The following is a 22545-nucleotide window of genomic DNA, read 5'->3' as shown; positions in this document are numbered from 1 at the left end:
TTTCACTTAACCCAGTCAAGATTCCCTTCAGGAATACAACTCCTCAAAATTATTATTTTTTGGAAGGATGGATTGTGACCTGAGACACAAGGAAACACATACTAGCTTTGGCAATCTGTACACTTGTCCTGAAACATAAGCTCTTTTCTTGATCATTGGCGAGCAAAATACCTTTTTTTCTTCTACAAAATTTGCTCCAAAATTTACCCATATGTCAAAATGAACATCTTAGTCTATTAAATACTTTATATATAGAATCATTAAGGTTGCAAAAAACCTCCAAAATTATCTGGTCCAACCATCCCCCTACCACCAATGTCACCCACTAAACCATGTCCCTAAGCACCACATCCAACCTTTCCTTCATCACCCCCAGGAACGGTGACTCCAGCACCTCCCTGGGCAACCCGTCCCAGTGCCTGACTGCTCTTTCAGGGAAAAAAATTCTCCTAATTTCCAACCTGAAATATATATATATATATATATATATATACACACACACACACACATACACACACACACACCTATATACATAGAGTTATAATAATACATGTATATTACATTTAATACATATAGTATAATAAAACACATTATATATAATATGGTAGAATACATAATATGTATATACACTATATATAATGCTTATAGCATACTATAATATATAATAAATATGCATTATCACTACCAACATCATAAACTAATATATACATACTGTTTTTCTTGTAGAGGAGAATTTCAAAGCAATTTGACTCGTAGTTGTCGAAAGTCTGTCTGACTTTTTCAATGGTCTTCTTGTCTGTCAGTTCACCATACATAAAACTGAAAAAGAAAAAACAAAAAACAAAAAACAAACAAAAAAAAAACATTTTTCTCTTTTTGCTAGACAAGCAACAGCTTGTTACAGTCACCTTAGACTGCATAACCATTGGGGATGCTATTCACAGTCATTTACCAAAGTTTAGCTATGATTTACACTTCATTTAAATATTCCGAATGTCACAAGGCTGTTATGAAACCTACAATAGTAATAACCATGGCTGCCTTTTTTCTGTAAAGTAGATGTATTTGCTGTCATCTAACGTTTCATTAAGTGCTTTTCTGAACATATCTTTAAGGGCATATTGTTGGAAAAAGAGCTGATATCCTATAAAGCCGTTATTGCCACAGCTGCAGGCCATGAGAATATTGCTGTGAAAATGGAGAATATTAAGCAAAACCTTCAAAACCTCACAAATTTCGTTCAATCCTCCTGAAAACGCTGTAGAAGGAAGAACAGAACTTGCTACAGGTAAGGGCTGTTGGCTGAATCAATGGATGCAAATCTAATCTTGCCAAGATGCATCTGACACAAGATATTCTGAATCCTTCTTCTCAAAAAGCAATTAGAATTGAGGTAGGATTTAACCACTGAGAACTAATGACTGGAATTCTCTGAAAAATAACACAGAAAGCAAGTGAATAAGTTGGCCCACAGTGTTTGCACTACCAGCAAATATAACCAAATTCACCCTCAGTTTCCTTATTGTATGTCACATTTCTTTGACACCTTGCTGAAAATATGGAAAGCGTTAAAACACTTTTGAAGACTCGTCCCTTTCCAGACAGAGATTACAAAAGTCTATTTTAACTCCACTATTTCTCACCACTTGACCATTTCATCACCTTTGCACTTTTTTCCAGGTCAGATTTTCAGCTGATGCAAGCGAACCCAACACCCCAACCTTATTTTTGAAAGCCTATGTAAGAAAACAGCCAGGCTTTTCCTGTCATTCTTCCCTGGATTAAAAATAGGTGAAGACTGCCCTGTGCAAATTCCCAATTATAGAACCGAAGGAAAATGGAGCAAGGGATAAAAGCTTTCAGATGCTTGGATGAATACACTTTTAATTGATCAGGCTTCTCCCCCACCCCGTTATCTTTGTTCACGAACAGTTTGAGCTCCGGCTGAAACCTACAACAGACAACCCTGAGAATATGAAAGAGAAAAAGAAAAGCTATCAGTGCCTCCGTGGTTTAAATCCAGCTTCTCTTTTATCGATCCACAGACCTCCAAAGGTTCAATAAACATTTATTTTACGTCTACTGTTCTGAAAGAAACAATAAAACAGCACAGTGGTTAGTGACTTGGCAAGCATTAAAATACCCAATGAAGGCTGGGCAGTGAATCTTTCCTTTACACAAGTGACCGAGGGAGGCGATGGGGCTGCTCCCAAAATAAGGTGCTGGCCAAGCAGACACAGGCCATGGGACCAGCCACAGTGCTTGTATGTCTCATCGGGCACCCTGCTGCTCACTTTCAAATGGCCTGCCCTTCCTTCCCGATAGCCTTTCCTACATTTACATGGGAGCTGACAACAAACAAAGTTTGAATGCTTTTTTTTTTAATCTAACCCTTTTTTAGTGCACTGATGAGGTAAAGCAGACTGCTCAAGTCTGCAAGACAAAATAAGAACTGGTGTTTTAGTTATTCAATTCAACTGAACACTCTTTTTGTGGTCCTGAGACTTAAACACAATGCTTCTCTTAGTCCTGAAGGAAAAAATAACTAAAATTTGTTAAAGTGCATGACTTTACATGGCTTATAATACAGAAAGTCATTAATTAGCATTAAAATGGCAAACCATACTCAACAGTGGTTGACGATAGCAGTTAGCTCTGCTGAATGCAATCAATAAGCTTTACGTTTTAAAGTCAGCTTATTAGTGCAGTAAACCTGTAAAACTCAAATCTTGCATTATTTTCACATATAAACAGACATTTTAAAGGCTTGTGGAATGATACAAATGTTTTTCAGGTGATTTTTACTACCAGGCACCAAAGGGACCCCCACGCCACTCACTGTATAAGTTATATAAGATCTCTGCTTATCACAGATTTAATTTAATTTAGTCTGTCCTATTTTGTACACATGGAGGGACTCCTACTTCTTCAGTCAATCACTCTGTCTTTTTCTGCCTCATGTTTTTGTTATTTATTGCTTGTCAAGTGCCTTCAGTGCAAACTGTACAAGACATAAATATCAAAACCAGCCTGCTACTGGGGATCTTACTACCTAGAAAATAGACTTATCAAAGAGAAACAAGACTTACTGAAACACGCAGAGAAAGGCACAATCTTAGATAATTTCCCCATCCCTGCAACAGACCATTCGTCATTTCAGACGCCTATGCTCCTGCCTCCTTCTGAAAGCACTTCTTGGCACAGAGAAGCCACGTTGAAAGCTTTGCATTGCACTCTCCTGTCCTTCATCAAGATCCGAAAAAGCACCACCACAGAAGCTTCGGGTCTGCGGAATGTGCCTGAGAGATTTTTGTGGCTGTTTGTGAGGCTTTTGCCAGGTGGTTAGGGGGCAGACAAAGCATGGAAGGCATACAATCCCACATCCAGTTAACAGCTCTGTTTATCCAAAAGCATTGGATGAAAAGGCATCAGTCACAACTGACCAACTACCCAGGAGGAAAAGCAAATACTGATCTATGTGTCAGCAGCTCCAAAACTTTGCAAGCCCAGCAGCAGGCACCCCTCCAAGGCAGCACCGGGCAGCTCCCTGGGTCCCACTGGCATGCAACAAGGTTTCTTTGCTCAGCTTTGGCAGTACAAGGGGCAAGTGCTATCTTCTCCTACAGAAAACACGGTCACAGAGTTAACATCCTGGTACCAAATTTATCAGAACAAGGGAGAAAGAGATGCTGAGCGGCACACTGCAACTGTTTCAGTGGAAACACAACCTGTACACAGCTTCAGTCAGTGGATCTAATTCCCTCCCTCTGTACAGCTGGAAGGCAACACATCAACAGGGCCTCAAAGCAGGTTTCCTCTTTAAAAACAAAACCAGCACCCAGCTACTCCCAGCCTGGTGCAAGGAAGGGTACGGAGAGCAAAGCCTGGAGCAAACAGCAAGTGCAAAATGCCAGCGTAGGTCTACTACCAAGCCACCAAAGGGTGCCTGCTCTGTTGAGGGCTTCCCAAGAAGCCTGAACTTACTGATAAGCAACAATTTCAAACAACGCTGATATTATTTGCAACATTAAACAGGGTTTTAATGGTTTGGAGACGTTTATTCTTTCAGTGTATTCATCAAGACAAATTGCCACGACTGTGGGCAACTGGGCATGAAACAAGAGTTTTTCCTAGGCGTTGGTTAATCTATCGGTTCACCTCCAGGCAGGGGCTTTTGCACGGTTAATTGAATGTCAGAGGTGCAGCAATTGCAGATGCCCTCCCTGCTCACTCTGTACTGTCAGCTCATTTTCATCTGGCACAGCAATGCTGCACAAGCATGCAAGTTCTTCCACCTAAAAATCTTGTGCATTTTAGCACTCACTTGTGCCACTTACTCTGTGGATCGACCCCAGCTACAAGTGCAAATTTGGTGTCATGCACACCTACATTTTTTGTTCCACACACCAACATTTTCCCTCCCACACAGATGCAAAGCTCTTCATTAGAGAGCAGCCCCTAAGACACTTCTCCAGAAGGGTACATCAGACCACGCTGAGCACCTCTCCAGCTCTGTTCTAACCTGCGAAGACCAGGGTGAGCCCTAAGAGGCACCAAATATCACACTGCAAACATAACTCCACCAGCTAAGATCTACACACAAAACAAGTGCTAGCCATGCTTTCAATGGAGAGAGGTATCTCAAAAATTCAGAGATGGATATGTAGAATGAAGATAAATAAATAAATCTTTGCTACCGGCCTCACTTTCCACAATAACTCCTCCTAAGATTTGCATCCCTATGATTTACTTGAGTGTGGTCAAAATGGGATGCTTACAAGTATCAACCAGAGCCCATCACTTTCATTAAAGACACTCTGATGGACTAAACCTTTTGGTCCTCTCAGTATTTGAGGCACAAGGGAATTATTAACAGAGCGGTATTGCTAAACCTTCATTTCCCCAACATTTTCCTACAATCCCATTCTGTTTATGTAATGACTTAAACATGTACAGACCATAAAAGTGTTGGCTCACAGGGAAATGGATCCAATTCAACATACAGGACAGCAGACAGCAAAGGGGGAAGCGTGTAAGCATATTTGGGAAGCCTGAGATAACGCTGTTTCTTTCAGTCCCACCAAGTACTTTGACTTTGTTGCTACCATGTGAGTTAATATTTCATGTCAGCTGTATGTGCCCATCTCATTTCCACTGCCGATCAGAGGACATCTGGCTGCACAGAGCAACCTCAGACCTCCAAGGCTTTCCCCTTTCAGCAGACAAGAGCAGCGACCACACATCAGCGTTTCAGTCCTGTAGGTGTGCAGCCCTGGAGTTGGTCACTGCCTGATTGCATGAAGGGAAAACTTACACAGACTTGTATCTTGGTCATTTCTTGTTGCCCTCATCCCTGGTTTACTTTGCTCACACACCCACACATGCATTAGGGATTTAGTCTCTCCCCACAGCATCTCCTTTTAAAGGATGCAGCAGAGCAGGCGCAGATGAACATCTAACCATAAATCACAGCTGCCTGCTCCTGAAAGACCACCAGCAAAAGGAAAAAGCCATAAAGCTGCAATGCTCAGAGTAAATACATCATCAGCCTAATCACCTTCTTGGGAATAAAGATGCATTTTGCACATTACTGTGCTGTGTGTGTGTGTAAGAACAGGGACCAATATGGGCTTCAGGATAGCACGCTGCAGACCTCCTGGCATGGTAAACAGGAGAATGCATGAAAATCTATTTAAAAAAAAAAAAAAAAAAAAAAAAAAAAAGCTTTTGAAACATATCACCTAAATATCCTGCTTTCTTTATTGAATTGTTAGAGCACATTCATACTGATAGGAAGAGGGATAATTTTCAAATGAGAGAATAACAAATAAACCCTCAAAATATTTACACACACACACCATACCACTCTTTGGGAGCACCTCTAGTTCATCTTCATTCACTATTAAAATGTTTTAATTTTTTTTTTCCATTGAACAGTCTTTATTCCTGAAATGCTCATTGTATTTATGCAATTACCAGAGGACAACAGGAATTTCAAAACCAGGCTTGCTTTCAAAAAACATTTGAGTGAAATATAATGAATTTGTACACGTTCTAAATAAAAACCCCAAAACAGACAATAAGTCTGGAATTTAGCTTTATGTTATTTAGGATTAAATCTTGCATGACTTTAAGGGCTACCCCAGATTTAGCAAAGGACTTAAAATTAAGTATCTGAATAGTCTATTAATCCTGGTGGAACTAACCATTAATACTACTGGATGCTAATCAGCAATGTGCTGAACTGAATGTACACGGGTAAGTGCTTTACCATGTCCTAGGTAAGTTTCTGGTTTCATTCACTTAAAGCCTGCTTTAATACTTTAATTTCTACTAAACAATTATTTTCTTATATCAATCCTTTTTTTAAAACCTAATTTTTCTTGCCAGCAGATTGTAATTTTGGAAGTGCATCAAGTGGCAATGAAGAGACAGTCGACCTACCTGCAAGTGCTACTTTTCTGCATGACGTCAGCGCGATGATATCCAGAGAGTTTACAAAAACCGTCATTACTATAAACTACAGGCCAGTCCACAATCTGGGCATTTCCCAACAAAAAACTGGATTCTAAAAAAGAAAAAGAGAAGAGAGAGAAAGAGCTGCTGTCAGAGGTGAAGTACATTTACATCCTTCATGTTACACAGCAGATGTAGAGTGTTACACACAATGGTAACTTCCATCATCAAATTTCAGAGAGCACTGAAATCAAAATGGCCATCAGAAAGGAAATCATGATGAAACTGGAGAGCTTTAGAAAAACAACATACTGATATAAGCACCAACTAGATCACAATTTAGAAAGGATTCATTTATTCGCAACATCTGGACAAGCTATCATGTTTGATATTCATTTTCATTTAATGTGCATATAAACATATATATCTTGAAACCAACCTTAAATTAACTTAAAAATTGAGCTTTAAATGCTGAGCCATATGTTTCTGCAAGACTGTTGATGACACTATTGTATCAGATGAGCAAAATTTTACTGCTGGCAGGTCCCTGCACGTTCTGCAGGATGCAGCCAGCATCCCTGGGATGAGGGACAGCCAGTGCCAGGAGTGAGATGTCCCACTGCACCCAGTGGTACACCGTGAGCCACGTTACACCCAGGAGGGTAGGTATGAGGTGATCCATGCAGAATTTGATACCAGAAGTGATGAATACCAAAGGGACTTACACGCTGAAATTACACAAAACGTATCAAACTTCAGTTGCAGTCTACATCAAAATGCAAAAAGGTGGCTTTGGTTCATCCCACTAACATTTTTCTGTACCAATTGCCATAAACACACAAATATGGGCAGGGTGTATTTTTAGGAGGCTGAACTCAGGCTTAAATACTGCTTCAATCATATGTTCTTTCAGTCAGTGCCTACAGTTTATACGCACGGACTGGCACCAACATGTTACGAGTTAGTCCTAAAATAGTTTTATTCGCTAGTTTGGAAGGATTCTTCCATCCCTGATTTTAGCAAGGCTTTTCTGAGGAAGGAAATACCAATTTTGCTCAAACATGTTGTGGGGTTTTATCTTCATCAACACTGTGAACGTTCCTAATGTAGTTTCAAAAATAATATTCTCACTTAGTATATTGCTTAGTAGAGGTTCTCAAGCTGTAGTCTGTGATGATCTTCAGAGCTTTTTTATTTTGCTTTGTTTACTTTTACTTATAATTTTCAGTTTATTTTGATGGTACCTGTGGAGCTAACTGGTAACACGATGATAAAAAGCCACCACGACTGTATAAAATACTATTAAAATCACTGCTGTATAGAAATGATAGTAAAGGTTCCTTTCAGCACTTTTCATGGGCAAAAAAAAAAGAGAGAGATTTTTTGTAAATTCTCCTCATAATAGCTGAAGAATTATTAGGTTATGCCAATTACTTGAGACATACACTCAGGTGCACACATAATTTTTACATAAATGTGACAGTGGGTTTCTATGAGCTATACGTGCCCTTTGCAGGATATTTATAACCATGACTGCAATATATATTACTCAAACATTATACTACTGAACAAGAAAAGTGTACTGAAAAAAAAAAAAAAAAGTATTTTCTATCTTTTTTTTCTTTATAAGCCTGAATTTGGAAAATAATAATCTGTAAATTAATAGATTTTCTGCAGAAAAGCAGATTGAAAAATATTTTAAAGCCACCCAATGTGAGATATAGTTTAGATTTTGTGAGGTCTTAGGCTTATAAGCTCAAAGAACTTATTTGAATTCATCACAAGCAGTCTTAAACCTACATGCCAACTTTAAAAATTTGTTTTTCTGCCCAAAGGGAGATTCAGTCACTACAACCAGCAGCAGACATGGATTACAGCATCTGCTGGAAACAACCACTGTTAGTCCTTTGGTCAAAGCAAGGTTTGATTTGGAAAGTGGCTTCTTTATAGGGTTATCTTTCACCACAGTTTTGCTCGTATACCCAGGTACGCTGGGCACAACGTGGGTGCTTACAGGCAGCAGATATCCAAACATGGATGTTGTGCACATCTGGGTGCTCTCAGAGGACTACAGCTTATAAGCAGGTTTTGAAACCTCTCTGTCCAACATAATCATTTTGATTGTGTATCCCCATTGCAGAACTCTGCTTCAGGACACAGAGTACACTGCAGAAGATAAACATTGCGGCCACCAGCAGACATTCAGCATTTATTGGTCATTATATATGGATTTTTTACTTCCTTACACCCAAGGGTCTCAAAATAATTGCTAAGGCATTCATTAAGCTGATCAAATCCAAGACAGTGGGAGGAAATATAACAAAGCCAAACTACTGATCTTTAAGAAAAAAAATAAATCATCATAAAGTAAGAAAAAAAGATTCTAGAAGTATGTTGATAAATACTAGTACTTATAAAGTTAGATCATATATATATATGTATATATATATATACACTCACATAGCATATGTACTAGTAAATTGACCAAATGTTAGAACATGCTTTCATGTGTCCCCATGAATACTCTTACTTTTTTTTTTTTTTTTTACTTGCGTTCTAAGCAAATAAGGCTTATTCATCCATGCTCAGCATGTGAATATGAACGTTTGTGTCCTGTTCCAACTGAACAAAAATCTTGAATCATTGTTTGCATCTTGTTAGAGACCAATGAATCTAACTGCAGGCACAAAGCCATAGGAATCCATGTTTCATTAATGCCTCTGTTCAGTGAGCAGCTTGATAAAATTTAAGGATGAACAGGTCAGTGTCTAACCCTGGAATTTTATTGTGTGCCCAAGTCTCAGCATCTGCAGGACTCTGTGCCTACCCTACATTTTATCAGTAGTCATGTTATTTTCCCCAGGACATGTACTATTTTTTCCCTATTTCTAAAATTTGTCAAGATCAAAACTACAGACAACTTAACTTCACAGTAGTCACTCTATACCCAGAATCCTCTTCTGTGACTCCTTGTATAGTCTCTAATATGTCCCCATTTTGGAGTCTAATTTTGGTCAACAACAGTAGAGAAGAACTTCCATGAGTTTGGGGTAGTTTGAGGAGAGACTGCCTTATAGCACATCATCACCAGTTACCACTTGTGAAAGACCATTTCTGCAGTCACTTCCAGTAGAGTTGGGCCCTAACAGCCAGTCCTGGGCTAAAACAATTGTCATGCCCAACTTCCATACTTCTATAACCCACTTACATGGTTTCTTTGTTAAAAAAGTTCAATTATAGTTGTGTCTCAAAGTAAGATTTCCGTTAATTTGACTATGATGAATTCAATTCCATCGGATTTGCTCACAGGGTACACCTCCATCATCAAACCCCAGGCTCCCTCCCATTCTTCCACTTGCTCCAGTGACCCTCACTCTGCAATGGTTCGTTGGCACCAAAGCTCTTGTTTGGAGTGTGCCAAAAGACTTCTCCACAGCCAGTTTTTTCTAGGATATGGGCACGAGCCCTTCATCACAGAATACTGAGGACTGCCTTCTGCAAGGTAGGCCCAGGCTCAGCCTCCCTCCATGGGAGAGGCAAGCTGTCAACCCACTCAGGCCTTCCACAGAGCAGACTGGTGTTCTGCGCCTTTTTCAGAAGGAAGAGACAAAAAGGAGCCAACAAAAGGTCTGACAATTGCAGATGCAAGGACACCAGCACTGGGATGTCCACAGATGGGCATCCTGTTAGATTCAATATGTAAGAGCTGTATTTCAAATGCTACGTTTTTTTAAGATTATATTGGAGGTATTCTCAAGGATAAGTCTGTACAGAGTTTAGCTAGTAACTGGACAACAGAGAATTGAGCCAATATGTCTACACCTGGAGAGATGAATTTCCTCACTTTTTAAGTATACCACGACTTCCCTGAAAGACTAGTGTCACACAAGGGACTGTCCAGTACAGCTGAAATTACGGATGGCAGTGCATAAACGCAGCTCAAATTCCACATCCAGTAAGATATGAGCAACTGAAACTTGTGCAGTGTCAGTGCTGCAGCCCAGAAAGGAAGAGCTTCTCCCTCCACGTACAGCAGCACCCGATCTCACAAATACTTCATGGTGGAGGCTGGGAACTTCTCCCCAGCCCGCCAGGTACCGGCCACTGCCGAAAGCAGGACAGTGAATCTGATAGACCAACAGTCTGATTCGATGTATGAAACAGTATGAACCTGTAAGCCAAATTATCGTGTGGTAATATATCACACTCTGAGAAGATTAATACATGGCTAACTTCAAAACTTCCATAATAAGGGTTAGCCTGAAATGTCTAGTAATACATTCATTCTTGGATTTCTTCAATGCACTGAAAATGCATTTCTACTTTCCATTTGCTTAGAGATAAAAGTCTTTTTTATTATTATTATTATTATTTCTAAGCTTGTCTTGATGTCACTGCCTCCATCCATCATTTTCTCCACCCCATCCCCGTTTCCGATGTATCGCAGGGAGCACAAATCCGTAGGGCGCGTGCATTCTTTTACTAGACCCATCTAAACACCAGTGTCTGTCTGCAAGAGAGCAGGGAAGCAGGGCTCAGAGAGCTGACATGCCCTTCTCAAAGCTGCTAGATTCCTCTTAGGAAGTCAGCGGGCTTTTTATTAGCTAATATCACTCTCCTATTTAGAAAGTTAAATAGAGATGGCAAAGAATTGAGATGTTAAAGTCATACAGTTAGCAGAATTTCAGATTTGGAAAACACAACTGAGGTAAACAATTGTTACAGGCACTATATTTGCCATTCCTGTGCTTCTACTTTGCAAAAAGACTCTGTCGTACAAAGGCAGCCTGTGCTGCTGTACAGCAGCAAGCCTTTAATCTTAGTCTATCTTGCACTAGCTAATACTCAACACAGCACTGAGCCTTGTTTTGCTGTTTAAAAAAAAAATGACCACTGTGTGCAAGCAATTTTTTCTTAACCAGTGAAATGCCCAAAGCAGTGTAAAATTCATGTTATGCAATCACAGGAGAGCAAGAACAGCTAAATCATTCCAGGAGATATGTTTAGCCAAGTGAGAAACGTTGTCTGTAATCATCTTTCCTCAAGAATGCTTGGGTACCACTTGTAAACAAAATTGCTTAAATCACCATTTCAGAATTCCATCCCTTCCCAAGAAAATATGCAACTAATCATTTTACAAAAGTCACCATTGAAAACATGCTTAAAAAAATGAAGCAGTAGCAGAACACAAATAATAATAAGAAGCAGCAGTGTTTCCAACTTAGAATAAATTCCTAACTCAAGCAATTTCACACAGAGCTGTCCTTCAGAATTACTGCCCTTCCTACGCGGAGCAAGTGCAGCACAGACCAGACAGGCTCTGTGAAAAGCCTGGAATTCGCCTTTTTTTTTCCCCCCGTCTCTTTTTTTTGCTAATGCTGTCTTTTAAAAGCCCCAAACCACTTGAACTGCTGTCAGCCTGCTCTCCTTATAGAGATTCTGTAGTTGCACAGGATCAGCATATTGCTGCAATCTCGTTCAGACCACCTTGGAAAACTCGTGGGTCTCCTGGGTAGGTGCTTTGGGAAAGGGGAATTCTACAAAATATTCTTGGGTTTTGTTTCTTTTAGCTCTTCTAAGCCCCAATAATATGCATTTCCAATGACATTTGTATACAGCAAATCCAGCTACACACTCAAGACGTCCCTATAGAACACCCTAAATCCTCGGGCAGACCTGCATGGGCACTGCCCTCCGAAATCAGCCTTGGCAGGCACCAACATCCCTCCAGCTTTGGGGTCGGCTGCAGGCGGACCGCTGTGCTCGAAGCAGCAACCTCCGCCAGCACTTTGTGCTCCTCACTACAAAACCACTTTGCTGTTTTCTAACACAGCTATTATTTCCCTGGTGTCTTTAAAGCATGCAAAACATCGGTGTCATCCAATTTATCCAGCACATTAAGTGTTGGTTGCCTGAAAAAACTCTCAGAGGACAAACTCTTTACGTCACCTTTCTGTGCCACTGTTGTTTTTATTTAATACTTGTATTATGAAAATGCATGGAGGACTAAACTCAGGGCAAAATACCATACTAACAATGCAAAAATGTTCTAATTCCTGCCCCAATTCACTTCCCCTATAATAAAACAAAATGTAAGTAATCCAATCCTGGCTGAGATATTAAATCCACGTGTAAGTCACTTAGCTAGGAGCACAGCAGCTTTCAGCAATTTAGTAAGCGAGCCCAGGAAGAAAGATTAGAGTCTGCCTCAAATTTATCTTAAAAAAAAAAAAAAAAAAAAAAAAAAAAAAAACTTTGAAACTAACTTTAATCATTCTGAATGTGAAATCCCATAGACACCCTGGTCCTTTACTGCAGCACAGCTTCACTGACCTCAGGAAGAGTTTCAGACCAATACAGACAAGAGAGCGTCCCTGTGAGCTGCCCAAGAAATGGCACTTTGTCCAGTTCTGATCACAGGTTCTCCCCTACACATTCCCTTATCGTAGAGTTAAACCAATCTTCACATATCCTGCTTATCTTCTGAATGCTGCCGCTGAAGATGTTCTCTATTAAAATTATGCAGAGCACAACATAGATGTAGCAAGACTGAATTTAAACTGAAGCTGTAGCTCTCACCACAGGCACACCGGCACCCTCAGGGAGCAACCAAAAAACAGACTTCTAGCTATAGACAAACAAGAGCGCTTGCTTCACACTCCCAGGTGAGAAAATCATGCTAACGATAGATGTTCGGACATGGAGGCTTGCCTTGCAAACCCACAGCCTGCAGCTAGCCATGGCTGTGGTTTCAGAGCTTGGCCAAATTTCCCCAAACCTGTTTTGGCAGAGAATTGTGCAGCACTGCATGTGCAAGCATCCAGCAAGGGGCTAAAGCAAAATGTGTCAGCAGGACAGATCCCAGCCCCACAGCAAGGTGCTGCTTCAGGCTTGTAAGGGGCTATGCACAAGGCAGCGGCCAGATGCCACCAGCAACAAGCATGGGTGCAGAATTGGGTCCTGGCTATTGGGGTTGAGTAGGGCTTCTCAATCGAAACTGCCAGTCACTGGACGTGCTCAGTAAGCAAGGGGTTTAGACTGACATTTTTCTGCAAAGAAGGTTATTAGGATAGCGATTCCAAAATCATCTCCTATTACCTAAATTTGACAAACCAAAAAACACTATTTTCTAGCTCACCAGGAGAATAACTTAAAATCCAGGCTAATCACCAAGCAGTATGCTGTTAAACAGGCTAATTAAATGTACTTCCACAGCTCACTTAACTTCCTGACATTAGTCTTTGGCTGCATACTCCTTCCAACAGCAATAAAAAAAATAATAATAAAAAAAAGATGTTTATTCTAAAAATCAATAATTTCATTTTGCTCTTCTCTATCAGATTTCAACATTAACCTGGGAACGCCACAACACTTACACTGACCTCTTGTGGCAAGTGCTCGGCAGCGCTCAGATATCCCAGAGAACATCTCCTACCCCATCCCGCTCCCAACAAGATGCACAGAAATATTGATAACATGCAAATTTTACAAAGCTGTAAAGGAGATCAAGGAAAAGCTTGTAAAGATCCAGTTATTCCTTTAACTAATTATATGCCTTTATTCGGGGGGTCTACATTAACATGATGGTACGGAGCTGTTGTAATTAAAAAAATAATAATAATAATAATTAAAATTAAACCACCTAAATCTCCCCTGACTCCAGCAGGCATCAGATATGCCTAATTTTCAGGATTTGGCCAAGCTGACTGAAGGAGTAAACAAAATGAGGCCCTTGTGATGGAAAACTACTCAGAAATGTCATCTAGTAATGCTTCTTAGTGTAACAATCCACTTTTCATTGATTTACATATCAGCGGGTCCCCTGCAGCCACACAAATTGCAAAATCAACCTTGCACCCAAGAAAGCCCCAATAATTTAAGCTCCTTAGTCATCCCTTCATGAACTTCCCCGCAGCCAACAGAACCAGAGGATGGGAACTTTTGCCCCATGATTTTCAGCATCTTTAAGTAGAGATTTATGCAAGTGCTGAGGTCCAGATTTTTTTTTTTTTTTTTTTTGCAGAGGATCCCTTATGACAGACACCCTGTAAACTTGAAGTAACGTTCTTTAAGTAGCTTTTTTTTTTTTTTTTCCTGCACCAGCTGTAGTTTAGGTTGGAGCAGATGAAAATGCAGCTTGTTTTAATTTGAGGGAGAGGAGCCTACATGTGTCCTGTCCAGTGAGAACAACGTTTTGTAACCCTGCCTGTAAGAAATCAGGTACGCTACATGGGGTAGTAGGAAGGATGGAAAAGAGAGCAAACACCTATTTTGTCAGTAATACCAGTCTAATAAAAATGAAGAGGTGTCTTAGTGCTATAGGTGTGATGTTCACGTCCCCTCCTTCCTGGGGGACCTGCCTGGCCAACAGTCACTTGGGAACTGGGTTGATCCTTTCCCCATCAAACCCAACAGGGCGTAAAGCTCTGTCTGGAGGAGATGACTTGCAGGAACATGGTGCTAAACTGTGCAAGACCTGGAATTAAATGTTAGCTTCATTAAAGCTTATGGTAAAATTCCTTACAGAGCCAAGATTTCAGCTGAAGTGTCAAACACATTTGCGAAAGACCTGAAAAATGCCTTTTTCCAAGGAAGCTTCAAAGAGTTATTGCAATAGAAACAATAACCAGTAATGATGGCTGCTATCATATTTGTCTTTCGCTAAATTATGCCCTGCTTCCACGCTGTTAGCACTTTTTATTGCATATTGCTGCAAAGTCCCAGAGTTAACCTTTTTCCAACCTCAACCAAATTACACCCAAAGCAAATTATGCTGGTAACACAAGCTTCATGCTTTTGCTGCTACAAGACATGAAAGGTGAAGGCAGATGGGCAAGACAGACACATTTCTCTGCCTCGCATCTGCGGCTCAACTTGCCAGGTTCCTTCTGCAGATGGGGCAGGAACATGAAGCCCAGCCCTGCTCCAGGGATTTGCCCAAATTCCCATTCCACCTCCGTGATGCTGAGCTGAGGTCAGTGGCAGCAGGAGCTCTGACTACACTGAAGGAGCAACCCATAATAATGATAGTAATAACAGGCACAGACTGCTGAGAACATCTTAGGAGAGAACATTGCCCTAAGGATGGGCCTTATTAAAAGCCCAAAACAGTAATGGCAGTAGAAAGCAGTCACCTTAATGCGATTTAACCCACTGCTCCCACAAAACCCTTTTTCTTTCAGCTTAGCAAAACACCTGGTGTTCTCAAGATCAGTGCACAGCCAAGGCTGGAGAGAGATCATATCAACCTGCAGCTCCCAACAAGAAGGACTTTACTCCATGCATTTTCACTGTGCTTTAAAAAAAGTAAAATGTAATTGCACAGAGTGCACTGATCACCCCAAAGATAGGCCTGTGTGCCCAGAGGGCTTGTCCCTGTAGTCCAAGGGCAGCAGTGGGGCTAAGGAGGGACCCTGCTCCTTCCTGAAGATTTTGTCTGCTGGGAGTACAGCACAGTTGCAGGGTGGCTGGACAACTCGCAAAGCAGCTCAGAGCTTACTGTCCACCCCAAAATTATTTGGAAGCCACCTGCAAGGTGCTGCTGCCAGCCGCTGCTCTACAGCACTTGATAAGCTCCAAGGTCTGAAGTCACCTCCAAGAGGTCCCCCCAGCCTGGTGCCCGGACATCCCACCCTGTACCACAGCCACCCCAGCTCCTTCTGCACCGCTCCTCGATGTTTCGCTCACGGCTGACCCACATGGAGCATTTCCCTCACGATTTTTACCTCCTCCATAGCCAAAGCTGGGGCAAAAAGGAAACGTTCACGACATTCCTGAACAACAAATCCCTAAATAATGCTGAAAATCACACTCTGCTCTTAACACCAGGCTGGCCATCACACTCACTGCACACACAGTTCCCACCAGATCCATTCCGACTTTCTGCACTTTATTGCAACTTTGTCTATAAACGCTTTGTTGTTCGGATCCATCTCTGCCAACTCTAATTTGTCTGCACCCGTGTTTCATTTTTGAAATCCATCGCTTTCATTTCAGACCTGAAGAAGAGCCTATCTGTCAAAATACCTAATTTTTCCCAGCTGTACCTGTTAGCCTAACAGAAGATATTACCTCTATCTACAAGCCTTCTCCTGGTTGTTGAGAAAAGATTTATGGACAAGAAGTGTGATGGGATTGTGTAAGTGTGAGAAATCTCAAAAGAGAGTGTTCTTTAACTAGGACAGACGATGGAAAGGCTTTTTTTAAGGATGCTGAAGATGTATTTTAAAAAAATATCATCATTCTTTCCTTTATCCTGTTCCTCAATTTGACGATGAAAAATCTCTCTGAAACTGGTGAATCCAATATAAAACCAAACCCAGCACAGGGTCAGCAGACCAAATCCTAGCCTTCTACCAAGCACTGGCAGAAGATACTTGAACCAGATTTGCTCTAGTGGATACCATTAAGTTTGGATTAAACAGTGCTGAATCCAATGAAAATTACTATTTCTATAAAGGACAAATAAGGCTATGACCTGAATGATAAAAATAAGAACTAAATTGCGTTTCAGTGTACAACACTGACCACTAACATGAGTTAAAAACAGATTCCCAATCCACTTTTTGCTTTGTTGTCCAGTGGGACAGATTTCCCTCCATAACATCACCTTTAAGCAAAGAAAAAGCAGAATGAGTGACCAGATCAGCACCATTTATACGCCCAAATTAGGCCAGGTTAAAACCTGAGGGGGGCTAATGTGTTTTTAAAGTATAATGTTCAAAAGCCTGCTGAGGTTTTCTGGGTTTTGACATCTCAAAGCTTTACCGAGCTTTCGCCAGGGAGGACATGTGGTTCAATCAGAGCATGACACAAAATCATGGTGCTCCCACACCACGGTCCCAGCTCTGTCCCCAGCTTGCCACAAGACCCTGGGAGAACAATTGCCATGCCCCAAGCCCCTTTTACACCAGTTTTAAGAACATGTTGGCAACACCTTTGTGTGTCTGCTTCCACAAGGAGCTGTAAAGTGTAATTAAGTTCCACTTTGAAATTATCAGAGGGAAAGTGCTATACAAAACCTTATTAATTAAGCTTGCATTTAATATTCGGGTAAATAAATACACTATTGCAGGAAATTAGCTTCTAGTGATTGTGCAGCTACAGAGCTTGACAGAGCTGATGGGGTCAATCAAAAGTTGATGTCTTAATGCAACATTTTAAATTCCAGGTCCTCAGTTGCTCACAAATTCACTACTTGCCATCAAAACCAAACCAAGCCAGCACACCAGACTGTGTTAGTACGAACAGGAGGTAAATCCAGACTGGTGCAGTGGAAAGGTGGAAGGAAACACTTTTCAGCAACGTTTCACATCACATTAGTGTCTCGATTAATAATGCATGCAAAAACTTCTGTCCCCGCTCTGTTCTGCCCACCGTTCCCACTCTCATGCAAGGCAGGGTCGGGCTGCCCCAGAAGAAACCTTTCAGCAGATGCAAAGTTGAGGTCTTTTACCAGACTTAACTCGCAGAAACACTCATGTTTCAGTAGTTCTGTGCCAGTACATAAACTAGCTAAAACCAGAAGGGAAGCAGCACAAAACCTACCTAAAGCAGCATCTACATTCACACACCTATAGAGATGCCTGCAGGCACACCGTAACTTTGACGGATCTGTGCACAGCACTCTTGGCCAGTGCTTTGCAAGGGGCTGGAAGGGGAAAGCAAACCCCAGCAGCAGGGAATTATTTTCTGCCCGTGTGGTTCTGAAGCAGTCCCGTAACCACTCGCCCAGCGGAGGAGCGGCACAGCGGTGACTGCAGGCACTTCTGCCAGCTTTCTCCAGCCACAGGGTTTTACCAGCGCCCCAGCCACAGGCACTGCCTCGTCCTCTCTCCCGGCACCGTCGCCACACGCTTTAAAGTGAGACAGAATTGCAAAGACTTCGAAACGCCGAATGAGACAACGCAAACCCGAACATTGGGGAAACAACGAATGAGAAAGAGGGGAAAAAAAAACACCCGGCGAGCGGAGAGAAATGACAAGGGGTAACCCTAACTCCCAGAAGGGGCTCACACCAACACCTGCTAGAGACCCGCTGCCTGCAGCACCGACGGCGGGGTGAGAAGGGAGCGGGGGGGGGACAGGGCAGGGAAAGGCTGGGGCAGGGAGCTTCAGGGATGGATGGACGGACGGAAGGATGGATGGATAGACGGAGGGAAGGAAGGATGATGGACGGCCGCCTAAAAGCAGGGATGCTCCTTCTCACCGCTGGAGCGCCGGACGATGTTCTCCAGGAAGGTGTTCTGCGGTGCCACCAGCCCTCTCTTGCCCCCCGGCATCCTGCAGCGCCGGGCTCGGGGGCCGGGGGTGCGCGGCAGCGGCTGCAGCGGCGGCGGCGGCAGCAGCGGCGGGGGGGGGCCGGCGGCGGCTGCTGCGCCCGGTGCCCGTGAGTCGCGCAGGGGCGGCCGCGGCCGCTCATGGTAGTGGCGCCCCCGCGGCGGCTGCAGCGCGGACTGGGGCCGCGCCGCGCACGGCGCCGCCGAGCGCCGCCGCCCGCCCCCCGATTTCCCCCCTCCCTCCCTCGTTCGGTTGTGTGTCCCCCCCCCCCGCGCCTGCGCCGCCCGCCCGGGCCGCCCCGGGCCCGATAAGGATGGGAGGAGCCGCGGCGAGATGAACCGAGCCGGGCTGAGCCGCCCCGGGTTGCCCCCCGTGGGGTGTCCTCCTCCTTTGCGCGCTGGGTGGGTCTCCAAAACCCCTCCGTCTAAGTTTTCCCCCTGAGCCAAACCCCCAAAAAATCAGCAAACCCAACACTAAATCCCCGGTTTTGCTTCTCTCACATATTTATTAAGACGGCATTCCCATGTGTTTTGGGGGAAAAACGATCACAAAGTGCCACATCGCATAATTTGTGCGTAAATAACCACCATAAAGTGCACTGAAACGTGTTAAAACGCCAGCCTTGCGTGAAGCCATCAACCGTTTGGGGAGGATTCGTCCCTTTTTTAGGGAGAGCGGGTGTGAGGGGGAGGCAACAGGAGGTGGATTTGGGGCTGGAGCCCTCTACTCTGTCATTTTATCCAGCTCCTGTGCCGGAGCTCCGAAGGAGCTCAGCGCAGACACCGCACGCTAACTGCTGCGTAAGCTCTTCCCCACTCTTGACCCCGCCGCATTTCTCCCTCCAGCCTTTTCATTACTCACACGGCGTCTTTTCAAGATATGGACAGGAAAATCCTGGAAGGAAATTCTCCACCTCTTGCTTCTGCCTCTGCTCATTTTGCACGCAGCTACAGGCTAGCAAGAGTCGTGGAAGGAAGCGAGAGATGGAAACCTGCTATTAGCTTGCCTAGGTAATCTCTGCACAGCGTGTCCCAGTGTGCTGCTCTCTCCCACCTGCTTCCAGCACCCCCCTTTCCCATACTTGGTCCAAAAAGTTGCACTGAGGTCTCCTGCACCCATCCACTAAGTTAAGCACACGTTGCAGAGCCAGGACTGCTGCTGCTGCCAGCCTGCCCACAGACAGCTGCTGAAAAGCAGAGCTCTGGTTCTGCTTTCATTTAAATCAATGCAAATCAGGAGCAGCTCTATTACAATCACCTCGCGAATGCTGATCTAAAACCACTTTGAGAGGTGAACTATTTGTCAAACACTGGCTCCCCCCCAGCTCTGAAATCTTCAGGGCTTTCCTTAGTGGTGTGGTTTGAAAGATGCTCCTGCTGAGCTCTGCCCCAGATCCCAGGGAACTTGGCTCCTGCTAACCGGTGGGTGGAAGCAGCACCTTCCTTTCTTTCAAGTAAGCAGGAGACATATAAAGACATCTGTTCACAGGCAAATACCGTGTGACTGACCTGTCTGGGTAGTATTTATCAGACCTCTGCTCACCAGCTCCTGCTGTTCCACCCAGTTTGAATTATTATATTCATTTTGCATCCTTGCTTTGAAACCTAGATTTCCCTTCCTGCCTCAGATACACAACATTTTATCAATGCATCGACCCCTTTCTTATTGACCCTTTCTACTAAACATCTCCATCACTTCCATGTAGGCAGTAACAAACTCCAGAGGACACCTCATTTTTTTTCCTGGAGCACTGGATGAGGCTAAAGATAACCTTGAAAACAAGAGTCTGATAAGGAAAGCAAAGTGGGAACTGCAAAGAGATTTTCATCTACTTTTTTGGCTCTTCAGACTGTGCTTGCAGACAGCATTATGCCACCACCATGCAGGAAGCTGTTGGAAAGATTTGAGGTCAGTGTAAGTAGGAAAGAAGCAGTTGAGCAATTTCTTAACCAAAAATGCCCCAGTCACAACCAGCTGTTCTTAAACATGGCAGAAAACCCACTGTGGTTCAAAATGCCTTTTTTTCTTTTAAACCCAGAATTATTTAAGTCAACACAGTTGGAGCTTTAGGGAATTAATAAGTTTTAAAAACATTTTTAGAAGTCTGACCTAAATGTAACCACACTCCTGATGGAAGATCAGCACTTCCCCCCTACCTTTCAAACTTGGTTTCTTTAAGCACAGAAACAAGCTTTCCTTTCCTAAGTGGTGCTAAAACAAAATGAGTGCATTGCTGTACCAGGATAAAAGAGTAACCACGATTGCTTCCTTTTCTTCTTCACCATTTCTTTTCCTCTGCAATTTCAAACACCTGTTTGGTGTGCTTTATGTCTTTACTTGTACTCCTACAAGAAGCCCGATACCCCATACCTACTGAGCAGTGGGCAAACATCAACTCACACAGCGAGTGGACACAGCACACGCTGCAAAGCTCAGCTACACCTGGTGAAGAGCTGACCCTTTGAATCTAAACCTACAAAAGAGGCTTATTTTACTTCAGGGAGTACTAACCATTTCAAAAATGGTTTTTCACAGAGCTGTGAATGTATTTTCCACAAATGTATGAACAAAGAATCCTCACCTTGGACTCAGGGGGCACCTAGAAGAGGAGGGAGCCATAGGCCAGCACTCACAGGTCAGACACCGTTCTCTGATGAGCCACCCCAATGCCCCAGGTCATTAAAAATTATGAGCTGCTGCTGAACCCTTCACAGCATTGCTGTTGCTGTCGGTGTTTGTATGTAACAAGGACTCGGGTTCCCTGGGAGCAGTGTGGGCATCCACCAGGAGCCACCCATGTAGGTTTCAATGCCCTGTGAGCAGGACTGAGGGATGGGATGCCCTTGGCAATGCTCAGAGCTGTTTTCTAGCCCAAGTGCACACAGAAAACTTCCCGTTCTGAAAACAGTAATCATGGTGAGCACAAGTTTTAGTTGTAAGCAATGGGATTTGCACACATCAGTCTATGATCTCCAAAACTAGCAGTGGTTGGTTTCCAAGGGATTTGTGTCTTGTGACTTAGGGGTATATTGCTGAAACAGAGACTCATGTGGGAAACAGGGGAGAAGTCTGAGGCATGCTGTCTGCAAGAAAAGCAGGTAGAATTTGCTCACTGAAACCCAGAGAATCTGTACATTAGAATACAATAGAAAATACCTTTTGGTATCTGATGAGGCAGGAGTCCCTCAAAAAATCTTTCACCATGGTTAAAGCATGTCTGCTGCCACACACTAGAGTGAGACAACAGGTGGGCCCACTGTGCACCTCTCTTCTTCTCCTCAGTGGGGAGTAATATAAGATCATTCTCTTTTATTTGTTCCAAAAACCTGCCCAAGAAGCGTGCATGGCTCACTGAAAATCTGTATGAGGCAAGCATCTCTAAGACCACCGTCCCTTCACCATTCAGGTGAAATCTGAGTTCTGAACTCACCAGGGGGGGTGCTAGAGATCATCTTCAACATATGACAGAATTACTTGTGGGTTTTTTTTGACTACAGACTTCAGAAAGGAGGAAATAACTCTGCACATAGAGGTTTTAAACAGCTGACAATAACCAAGGTAATAGCTGGCAATACCAAGAATGCTTAGGAGGAAAAAAAAAGTGGGAAGAGGGAATACATTACAGCTTCTTTACTATTTCTTTATCTTTTGTTTCTTTTCCCTTTAGAAATTTGAAAAAGTGGTTTGACAGACAGAAAATCAATAAAAGCCCAACAAAAGTTGTTGCTTTTGATATAAAAATAAAAATTGACGGAAAATATTGATGAAAACTCAGAGCCAAAGTACTCACTGGTATCTGATTTGGCACCA

General features: G+C 42.9%; 1 protein-coding gene across 1 annotated transcript in view; it reads right to left on the bottom strand.

Moving 5' to 3' along the window:
- KCNH5 (potassium voltage-gated channel subfamily H member 5) overlaps window positions 1-18877 on the bottom strand; it is a gene marked incomplete at its 3' end in the record, with an annotated part of 156145 nt that extends 137268 nt beyond the window's left edge. Inside the window, exons 1-3 of the mRNA XM_084287898.1 lie at window positions 18665-18877; window positions 6445-6568; window positions 713-819 (exon numbers count right to left, since the gene is read on the bottom strand). Coding sequence (XP_084144024.1) covers window positions 713-819; window positions 6445-6568; window positions 18665-18737 — 304 coding nt within the window. The 5' untranslated portion in view covers window positions 18738-18877. The remainder of the gene's footprint in view (window positions 1-712; window positions 820-6444; window positions 6569-18664) is intronic.
- Window positions 18878-22545: the final 3668 nt, after the last annotated feature.

This window comes from Netta rufina (assembly GCF_964035555.1).
Source record: "Netta rufina genome assembly, chromosome: 5".
NCBI lineage: Eukaryota > Metazoa > Chordata > Aves > Anseriformes > Anatidae > Netta > Netta rufina.
Note: the sequence above shows the minus strand (reverse complement) of the source record. Positions and strands in the feature narration are given on the sequence as shown.